Source organism: Doryrhamphus excisus, linkage group LG8 (assembly GCF_037039965.1).
Source record: "Doryrhamphus excisus strain RoL-2023G ecotype Guam linkage group LG8, RoL_Dexc_Guam_v1.1, whole genome shotgun sequence".
Lineage (NCBI taxonomy): Eukaryota > Metazoa > Chordata > Actinopteri > Syngnathiformes > Syngnathidae > Doryrhamphus > Doryrhamphus excisus.
In genome coordinates, this window is record NC_136364.1 from 5628869 (window position 1) to 5640101 (window position 11233).

At 36.0% G+C, this 11233-nt stretch overlaps 1 protein-coding gene across 2 annotated transcripts; it reads left to right on the plus strand.

Annotated features, from left to right (window-relative positions):
- On the plus strand, window positions 1-9095 carry shox2 (shox homeobox 2). Of its 2 annotated transcripts, none has more exons than XM_058080732.2 (5): window positions 1-557; window positions 1918-2120; window positions 5302-5359; window positions 5440-5528; window positions 7866-9095. In XM_058080732.2, exons 1-5 carry the CDS (start codon window positions 293-295, stop codon window positions 8157-8159), a joined length of 909 nt encoding a protein of 302 aa, XP_057936715.2. In that variant the 5' UTR covers window positions 1-292; the 3' UTR covers window positions 8160-9095. The 2 variants fall into 2 exon arrangements, with proteins under 2 accessions (XP_057936715.2, XP_057936717.2); XM_058080734.2 differs by having other exon boundaries at window positions 7902-9095.
- Window positions 9096-11233: the final 2138 nt, after the last annotated feature.

The window sequence follows — 11233 nt, forward strand, 5'->3', positions numbered from 1 at the left end:
TTCCCAACTCCGCAGCACCAAAGGAGGAGAAATTGGCCGAGAAGGAAGACGCGCGTCTTTAAGTGCCATTTTTTTTTTTGTTGTTGTTGTTGCGGTGCCTTCCTAGAGAGTTGGCAGCATCACCTCCGTTTTCAAGGGGGCCACACCATTGATGTCTTAAGCTGTCGTGGAGCAAAGGGAGCCTGCGTGTGTGCGTGTGAGTGAGTGCGTGTTTGTGCGTGTGTGTGTGTGAGAGAGAGAGTGGCGTGTTCTTTTTTTCTTCTCTTTTGAGAGAAGGAGAGGAGAAAGAGTGATGGAAGAGCTCACAGCCTTCGTGTCGAAGTCTTTCGATCAAAAAGTCAAGGAGAAGAAGGAGGTGATCACCTACAGGGAGGTGCTGGAGACCGGCGCGGCAAGAGCGGGGAGCCGGGAGAGTTTAACCGCGGAGTCCGGCGGTCGAGAGGAGACGGCGGCGGCGGCGGTTGTAGCCCGGAACGTGGCGCTCTCGCCGGGCAGGGACACGGACGTGCTCGGGCCGGAGAGAACCAGAGACGCCGGTAGTCCCAAACTCATTGACGGTAAGGAGAGTCGATACTTGGGTATGGATCTCCTAGGAAGGAAGTCCATAGGCTAAATAAACCTTCTCGATTGGGTTAAATCCACTGAATTTGCCTGATTATCAGGTCCAATGAGCAAGGCATCCATTATTATAAACATGCTTTAGATTCAGTTTCGTTTATTATTGTTGCAGCAATTTTCTTTGAACAAAAATATATACATTAACTCGTTAAAAAACACCAGGAATTTTATTACCAAAATACAACATTATTCGAAAAAGTATCGTTTATTAAGTAAGCTTAATTAAATCAAAAACAATTGCAGCCCTTTTTGTTGCCTGTTTAAAATAGCATAATCATTATTATTCCTTATTATTATTGCAAACAAAGCATTCTAAAATGATTGTTTACTTCACATCCAATGTTTAAAATATCATTTATGGTCAAATTCATACGAAATTACTTTATAACCACCATTGAGTTTCACTATAAATCAGAACTGTATCAATTATTATTATTATATTATTGTTTTTAGCCCAAAAAAACAAACGAATGAACTTAAAAAATTAATGTTATTAATCAAACTTGTATTTTTTGCTTATTTTTTATTTCTAGAATGCTTGCAGCCTTGCCGTTGACTGTTTAATTGAGTATTTTAATGATAAAGTGCATAATAAATTACATTTTTTGTCCACAATTTATGTTATATGCACGGTGCAGCAACAACAAACAGAATCTCGGTACAATAGTGTATTAAAAATAATAATGTTTATGCATTCAAAAAGAGAGGGGAATGATGCAAACACTGTTATGTGCGCATCTTTTATGCGCACAGGTGGAAAATGTGAGTGTTTTATAGGAAAATATGCAGTGTATTAAAGTGAATAAATTATAGACATTTAGACGAGGAAGCTAAATTTAAAGTGCACATATTTAATATTTGTCTGCTTTGCGTCAATTCAATCCTGACGTTTTTATTAAAAAAAGTGGGTTTTTTTTATGTAAAAAGGTGATCAAAAGGCGATCAAAAAAAAAGGTTGTTAAAATGTGACCGTGTGTTTTGTGCGTGGATCACACACACAGCATCCGTGGGCACAGAGCTTGCATATTTATAAGCAGTTAATAATTAAAGAGCTTTATGTAGCTCGACAAAACATCCGAGCTCTGATCGCTTTTTGAGGTTTTGGGAAAGGGGGGGTGCGTGGGTACGTCTCCGGATCACACAGTTCTAGGTCTCACTTGAGTTTTACGTGATTGAAATTTTCCGCACAGAATAACCGTGGCTTAAAATGTCATTATTTGAAATGACATGTCAATCATGCAAAATTGCAAAAAAAAAATAATAATAAAAATGAGTGACGTGTCGTTTCCACCCGGATAGGAAACATGAAGGAAAGTAAAGAGGAGTCCAAGCCCATCGAGGATGAGGCCCAGACCAAAATCAAGCAGAGAAGAAGCCGGACTAACTTCACCCTGGAGCAGCTCAACGAGCTGGAGAGGCTCTTCGATGAGACCCACTACCCGGACGCCTTCATGCGGGAGGAGCTGAGCCAGAGGCTGGGGCTGTCCGAGGCCCGGGTGCAGGTTAGGAACATGACACTTTTTTTCCAAAAACAAAACAAAACACATCATTAAATTATAATAATAATACATGGAAATCACTTTCACATACAACAAAATCTTATTTATTATGCAAAATAATTATACGTCCTAATTTCTAGTAATTATAGCACCAGATTTTTAAAAATACAACCAGGACAGGACTCTAATTGTTATATATAAATAATGTTTTTAATTCTTCTCATTATTTACTTTCTTATTTTTTATTTTTAACAAAAATGAATAAATTTACAAGTTATTTGATCAATTTAATCAATTTGAAACCCACCTGAGCATGCGCACATGGTGCCATGAATAAATAGCGCATTTTCATCCATGAACGGATGTGTGAGTGTGCTTGATTTCAATCCTCATATCCTCATATCCTCATTATACACATTGAATGCAGCAATATCCGTGTGCGTGTGCGCGTGTGCGCGTACATGGCCTGGTGCATGTTACCATGAGGGCCCATGAGCAAAGACCATCTGGGCAAGAAACCCAGTAAGGCTTCCAAAAGAGGATGGAGAGGGTGGGGTGGTGGTGGTCTTCAGACATGTGTAATGAGAGCATTTGGGAGAGGGGGGCGGTGTAAGGGGGGGGGCAATGAGACAATGTAGCATCTCTCATTTGATTCATCACCAATGTCATTGCCACTCCATAGTTTTGATGGAAGAAATATTCAATATTCCGGATAAAAATAATAATAATAATAATACTGCAACTCATGAGGCTTGTTTTTGTGGAGGTGTGCCCCAAGCTTGAATTAGACCCCCCCCCCAATAAGAGGCATTGTGTCAGGGATTTGCATACATTAAATGTTTTCTTTCCCCATGCAGCTCAAATCTAAATCTGCTATAGAAACATTTTCTTTGCTTTTCTTCCTTTATCCAAGCACCTTTAGAAACCGTTACATCAAATCAATAATTGGGGAAAAAAATGTAATAAATATATGTATTCTTTTTTTTTTAAATGTATATGCAATAATAATTAATTGTAGTGGTATTTTAATGAAAGCAAAAGCAGTGCAAGAAGAGAAGGCAGAAATCAGCATGATGATAAAGCTGCTGCTATTCGAGTCCATCCAAGTCTTCAGGGACGCCGCTTGTATAGAAAGATGAAACGGACGCTGACAAGGTTATTTATTATACTCCAATCGTCCTGCTCATCTCCACAAGGGTTGTTTCTATTTGCCTGAAATGGGATTCAATACCTTTGAGTGTTTTATGTTTTCATGGATTATTTGCACATTTGCCTCTTGAAGTGTAATAGTGAAAATTAAGCAGCAGTGTTAATATTTCACTGTAGAGCAGGGGTCTCAAACTCAATTTACCTGGGGGCCACTGGAGCTAGGGTCTGGGCAAGGCTGGGCCGCATCAGGTTTTCCAAAAAAAACAAAAAAAAAACGCATTTATTAAAAACAGAAAAAAAAATACAAACTTTTTCAGTTTCTCATGACTGTACAATACAAATCTATGATGGATGTTTTTGTGTTTTTTTACATTTACTGCCTACCCTTTCATAAATATATCAGAATTATTCTTAAAATCAGGGGTCTCAAACTCAATTTACCTGGGGGCCACTGGAGCTAGGGTCTGGGCAAGGCTGGGCCGCATCAGGTTTTCCAAAAAAAAACAAACAAAAAAAAAACGCATTTATTAAAAACAGAAAAAAAATACAAACTTTTTCAGTTTCTCATGACTGTACAATACAAATCTATGATGGATGTTTTTGTGTTTTTTTACATTTACTGCCTACCCTTTCATAAATATATCAGAATTATTCTTAAAATCAGGGGTCTCAAACTCAATTTACTTGGGGGCCACTGGAGATCGGGTCTGGGTGGGACTGGGCCGCATCAGGTTTTCCAAAAAAAAACCGCATTTGTTAAAAACAAAAAAAAATTTAAAAACTTCGCTTTGGTTCCAATTTTCTACAAGAAAAGCTCTGATAAAACATTCCACTGTTCTCAAATATCTTAATTTTTATTTTTCTGCACAAAATAAAATGAAAAATAAATAAACAAGTCAAGAATAAAGAAAATCAATCAGTAATAAATAAATCTAATAATAATAATAAAAGGGCAAATAATAAAAACTTAAGAAAACAAATTATTTTTTTTCAGATTAAAATGAACAAAGCATTATTAGAGCCCTGTAGACATGACAAAACACGACTATAGTCACATTTATACTCTTTTTATTTACAACATATTGCGCAACTGCAGGGTCTTGAGACACATGCTAACTCGCAAACTCGAGAGCTAGCCACCTAAACGGTAGCCTTCAAGTTATTTCCTTTCAACTTAAATAGCCAAAAACTTACCACTTCCACACGGATAGGGAGGATAACTATTAACAGTTATTTAACCTTTAACATGAACATTAATCAAACGTAATCATTTTTTCTGGGTACATGATACCATACAGGGCGGCACGGCGGTCTAGTGGTTAGCGCGCAGACCTCACAGCTAGGAGACCAGGGTTCAATTCCCACCCTCGGCCATCTCTGTGTGGAGTTTGCATGTTCTCCCCGTGCATGCGTGGGTTTTCTCCGGGTACTCCAGTTTCCTCCCACATTCCAAAAAAAACATGCTAGGTTAATTGGTGACTCCAAATTGTCCATAGGTATGAATGCGAGTGTGAATGGTTGTTTGTCTATATGTGCCCTGTGATTGGCTGGCGACCAGTCCAGGGATAGGCTCCAGCACCCCCTCGTGAGGAAAAGCGGTAGAAAATGAATGAATGAATGAATGATACCATACAGCATCCATATCAAACATTAAACTTTCATATCAAGGCGGGGGCCTCAAACTAGTGTCCTGCGGGCCACATTTGGCCCACGGGCCGCATGTTTGAGACCCCTGCTGTATGGTATCATGTACCCAGAAAAAATGATTACATTTGATTAAGGTTCATGTTAAAGGTTAAATAACTGTTAATAGTTATCCTCCTTGTCCGTGTGGAAGTGGTAAGTTTGGGCTTTTTAAGTTGAAAGGAAATAACTTGAAGGCTACCGTTTAGGTCGCTAGCTCTCTAGTGTCCTAAACTAGTGCCGCGTGTTTGAGACCCCTGATGTAGACCTTTGGGATAGTTTTTGTTGTCACATGCAGTGAGATATTAAACAAGCAAGTGCCAAACGGTAATTTGTAATAAATTCCCTGCAGGTTTGGTTCCAGAACAGAAGAGCCAAATGCAGGAAGCAAGAGAACCAGTTACATAAAGGTAAACAGTACCGACCGCGTTATATTCTATTCTAATTTGTTTTCCTAGCGTCTCATTTGTCGTTCTGTTGTCTTCTTCAGGAGTCCTGATCGGAGCGGCGAACCAGTTTGAAGCTTGCCGCGTGGCGCCATATGTCAACGTGGGGGCTTTACGGATGCCATTCCAACAGGCAAGTTGCTTTGCGGGGCCCCTTGTAAGGCCCGCAAGACACAGACGCCGCTGTCTTGGCACACGTAGACTTGATGCGACGCGACGCAAACGTTGTGCCAACACAGCAGGGCTTGGGATTGGGTGGCGTCTCCGTTATTGCACCCATCATCTTATGCTTTTTTTGTTTTGAGACTACAACCGAGGTGTCCAAAGTCTGGCCCTGCAGGGGGGTTTAATAGTTATCCTCCCTATCCGTGTGGAAGTGGTAAGTTTTTGGCTATTTAAGTTGAAAGGAAATAACTCGAAGGCTACCGTTTAGGTGGCTAGCTCTCTAGTTTGCGAGTTAGCATGTGTCTCAAGACCCTGCAGTTGCGCAATATGTTGTAAATAAAAAGAATATAAATGTGACTATAGTCGTGTTTTGTCATGTCTACAGGGCTCTAATAATGCTTTGTTCATTTTAATCTAAAAAAAATCATTTGTCTACCCACCAACTATATGTGGTTTCTTAAGTTTTTATTATTATTATTATATTTATTTATTACTGATTGATTTTCTTTATTCTTGATTTGTTTATTTATTTTTCATCTTATTTTGTGTAGAAAAATAAAAAGTAAGATATTTGAGAACAGTGGAATGTTTTATCAGAGCTTTTATTGTAGAAAATTGAAACCAAAGCAAAGTTTTTTTAATTAACAGTAAATGTAAAAAAATGTAAAAAAAAATGTAAAAAAAACACAAAAACATCCATCATAGATTTGTATTGTACAGTCATGAGAAACAAAATATGTACGCTGCACTCTAAAATATTCAAATTTACCAAAACATGACTGACTTGACTGATAAATTAAGCCCCATAAGTCAGTTTGACTTGAAATTTCTCAAACTTCCCACCGTGTATTTAGAGTGTTTGTTTGAATCAGTAGGAAATTGGGTCCCCATTTTTCCTCACTTTACGTGCAAGGACACCTGACGAATCGAAACGTCCACACACTCCTTGAGCTTGACAGTGACCTTCTCCTCCAATTTCAGATCAATATTTGCAATAAAAGTGACTGCTGTAAATGATACATTAGATAAGTTGCCGGACCCTTACAGTATAATAGTATGAAACTATAAGTACTCGCTAATAATGGATGATGGAATAGGAGGCAAGGTGGAGACTTGAGCCTGGACGTTTAGGCCAGGTCTACCCAAGCCACGTCTACATAATCCACACTGCTTGCTGGTTGTCAGTGGCGTCGTTAGGCCTATTTTAGGGGGGGCTTCACAACCCTAAAATGTTCTTAAGCACCCCTAAGTAATTGTATATTTTTTATTGTTTTTTTTATATTGATTTTTTTTAAACTCGAAAAAAAATCTGATGCATGTTCAAATAAAAAAACTTAAATTGTTTTTTTATTTTTTTATTTTTTTTTAAATATATATATATATATTAAAAATGTATTTAATTTTTTTTATTAAAAAAAAAATTTTTTTTAATGTATTTTAAAAAATACAAAAAATTATACAAAAAAATACAAAAATCAATTAAATAAAGAAATAAATAACTTCAATTATATTATGAAAGCAGGAAGTGAACAAATGTATCAGTTAGTGATTGTAAAAGTACCAGATGGAGGGGTAGGATTTAATAAGCTTTGCTTCTTCCTACTCCTTTTGGACATGTGGAATTGGGAACTGATTATGGGATGCACTCAATTGGAATCTGATGCATGTTCAAATGAAAAAAATAAAAAATATTTTTTTTAATTAAAAAAAAAATTATAATATATATATATATTTTAAAAAATGTATTTAAAACATTTTTAAATTTTTTTAATGTATTTTAAAAAATGCTAAAATTTATAAAAAAAAATACAAAAATCAAATAAAGAAATAAATAACTTCAATTATATTAGGAAAGCAGGAAGTGAACAAATGTAACAGTTAGTGATTGTAAAAGTACCAGATGGAGGGGTAGGATTTAATAAGCTTTGCTTCTTCCTACTCCTTTTGGACATGTGGAACTGGGAACTGATTATGGGATGCACTCAATTGGAATCTGATGCATGTTCAAATGAAAAAAATTAAAATTATTTTTTTTAATTTTTAAAAAAAAATTATAATATATATATATTTTAAAAATTTATTTTAAAAATGTAAAAAATTATTACAAAGCATTTTTACTTCCGTGATCAATGTCAAATAAGGTTAGGGCTGTAAATGCCCCCCAGGGCCGGATTTTGGACACCCATTTCCACCGTAGTAGAAAAGTAGAAGTGAATGAGCCATCAGCGACTGCCAACTTAACGCATGTTCTCCACTTCTCTCCCCCCCCACCCCACCCCCACCCCCATGCGTGCGTCCCTTGTAGGATAGTCATTGCAACGTGCCGCCCTTCTCCTTTCAGGTGCAGGCGCAGCTTCAACTGGACAGCGCCGTGGCGCACGCGCAGCACCACCTGCACTCCCACCTGGCGGCGCACGCCCCTTACATGATGTTCCCGGCCCCGCCCTTCGGCTTGCCGCTGGCCACGCTGGCCGCAGAGTCGGCGTCCGCCGCATCCGTGGTGGCCGCCGCCGCCGCCGCTAAGAACACGAGCAAGAACTCCAGCATCGCCGACCTGAGACTGAAGGCCAAAAAACACGCGGCGGCGTTGGGCCTGTGACGTCACAGAAGGACGGAATCGAACAATTTTTTTTTTCTAATGAAGGACGACGAGTATAACTATAAGAATATAGGCTATTTATGAGATTATGAAATGTGACTGATAGCCTACGGAGAGGATTTTTTCTACGTCTTGACGGTGAAGAAGAAACGGAGGATGGACGGATGGATGGAGGAGGATGCAGCTGGCAGGTCCATACTTTGTCAAACAAGGCGAACCATTCTGCACTCGGTTTTATTATTCCATGACTATTCGGACTCCACTTGGAACATTTACAGAGGCTGGCCTCGTTATAGTCCAACACAAACCCCAAATGTTTGCATGAGTCAACTCTCATTTCGATATTTCACCCTTTTTTTGGACCCGCCCATTTCCGTGAAGGTGAAACCAGAAATGTGATATCATAATATATGTGCTTTTTTTAAAAAATTTTCTAAGGTGTGTTTTATTTTATCTCCTTTTAAAGGAGCTTGTTATGTTCTATATGTTATATTTAATAACAGTATATAACAAAATACTGTACAACCGGTACGACATGTGTAAAATATGTTTATACACAGCTAACAGCGCTTTTTTGGAATTATAATTTCATGTATTTTCACTTTCATGAAAAAAAAAACAGTTCTGATATTATATCAGAATTTGCTTCAATTTCCAGAAATTTCACTTATTTTTTAACGCAAATGTTGACAGGTATTAGCGAATTATTATTTTTTTTTATTTTTTTTGTTTCCGTGTATGAAAAGTCACGATCTTTCTGTATGTAAAAATGTTTTTTTAATAACAGTGAAAGTGAACTCACCTGAAGCACTGTTTTTTTTTTTAAAAAATGAAAAAAATTCATAAAATTTTCCATCACATGTGAAACGTGAATCCACTTAACCAAAATGTTTTTTTTTGTTCCTATAATAAATGAACTAAAGGTTCTTTACTGAATGCGTTGACATTTTCATTGCTGAATATTATTTATTGGTAAAGCCTTTTTTTTTTTAAATAATTCATGAATTTGTCGGAAGTCTTTTGATAGCGTGACGAGTGACAGGTCTGTGTGAGGAACATCGCTTGTTCCCGTGCCAAACTCATGCAATATTCATGATTTTTGGTTGTGGAACATTTGGAGAGGAGGACTGATCTGATCATTTTCAGTCGACAAGCTAACAAAACACGGAGATGGCGGATAAAGAGAGTGGTCACTCCTGTTTTTTTTTTTCTAAAACTTACAAAATGCTGTTGTTGATTTGGTACTGGAACCTTCTGTTAATACGAGCGGATTCAATCCCCGACATCTTAATCGCATCTTATTGAACATTTAACACAATCTTCCACATCCGGCTCACCTTACAATCCCCTCCAAAATTTGTGCACACAAGCAACAACCGAGCGTCCCGAGCTATTAATTAATAGCCATCTCACACAGTCTGCACTCGTCTGGAAGGATTAAGACGCCAAATCTATTGAATTATTGATCGGGAGAGCCTCGTCGGTAAATGGAGGAGACGGAACTGGGAAACTGAAGTGAACGTGGGAGGGCTGCCCCGGCCGGCTAAGTCCCACATGTTTTTTACGGAGACGGCGGATGTATAAAAGTATTATAAACCACCCGATGCAGATGTACATCGTACAGTTTTAACTTGGAATTCTTGTCTTCTAATTGATTTTAATACGGGTTGCTCATTCCGAGGGCAATGTCCCGACTCCTCCTGTTAGCTAATCCCGTTAGCTATCGTTGGCAGCCCATTTTAACAACATGAAAGTCAATTGTTGGTTGGTCCCCGAGACGAGATAGGGATGTCCGGTATTGGTGTTTTTCACGAAAACACATGTTGTCCAAATGTCAAAATCCGATACAGATATGTGTAACATATTTTATATCGATTTTCATGATCTGGAAAAATATCTGATTAAAAAAAATTAATTGTCAGTACCGAAAATCAAGTATTGCCAACCTAACAATCGCAGTTTTTCTAACTTTGCCGGTCGATGGTGAAAGTTTTATATTGAATTATTATTTATTATGTTTTAATTATTATTATTTAATTATTATTTAAATTTTAATTATTATTTATTATTATTATCGAATTATTATTTATTATTTTTAATAATTATTATTATTTTATTACTATTAAATTATTATTTTAATTTAAATTATTATTATTATCGAATTATTTATTTTAATATCGATTTTCATGATCGGGAAAAATATGTGATTAAAAAAATGTAATTATCGGTACCGATAATTAAGTACAGCCAACCTAACAATCGCAATTTTTTCGAACTATGTCGATGGTGAAAGTTTTATATGGAATTATTATTTATTATTTTTTAATTATTATTATTTTACTATTATTAAATTATTATTTTATTCTAATTATTATTATTAGCCAATTATTTATTTTAATATCCATTTTCATGATCGGGAAAAATATCTGATAAAAAAATAATTAATTATCGGTACCGAGTATTGCCAACCTAACAATCACAATTTTTTCGAACTTTGTTGGTCGATGGTGAAAGTTTTATATGGAATTATTATTTATTATTTTTTAAATTATTATTATTTTACTATTATTAAATTATTATTTTATTTTAATTATTATTATTAGCCAATTATTTATTTTAATATCCATTTTCATGATCGGGAAAAATATCTGATAAAAAAGAAATGTAATTATCGGTACCGAGTATTGCCAACCTAACAATCACAATTTTTTCGAACTTTGTCGGTCGATGGTGAAAGTTTTATATTGAATTATTATTTATTACTTTTTAAATATTATTATTTTAATTACTATTATTATTATTATCGAATAATTTATTTTCATGATTGGGAAAAATATCTGATAAAAAACGTAACTTTCGGTACCAATAATTAAGTATTGCCAACCTAACAATCGCAATTTTTTCAAACTTTGTCGGTCGATGGTGAAAGTTTTATATCAAATTATTATTTATTATTTTTTAATTATTATTATTTAATTATTATCTTAATTTTAATTATTATTATTTATTATTATTATCAAATTATTTATTTTAATATCGATTTTCATGATCGGGAAAAATATCTGATTTAAAAA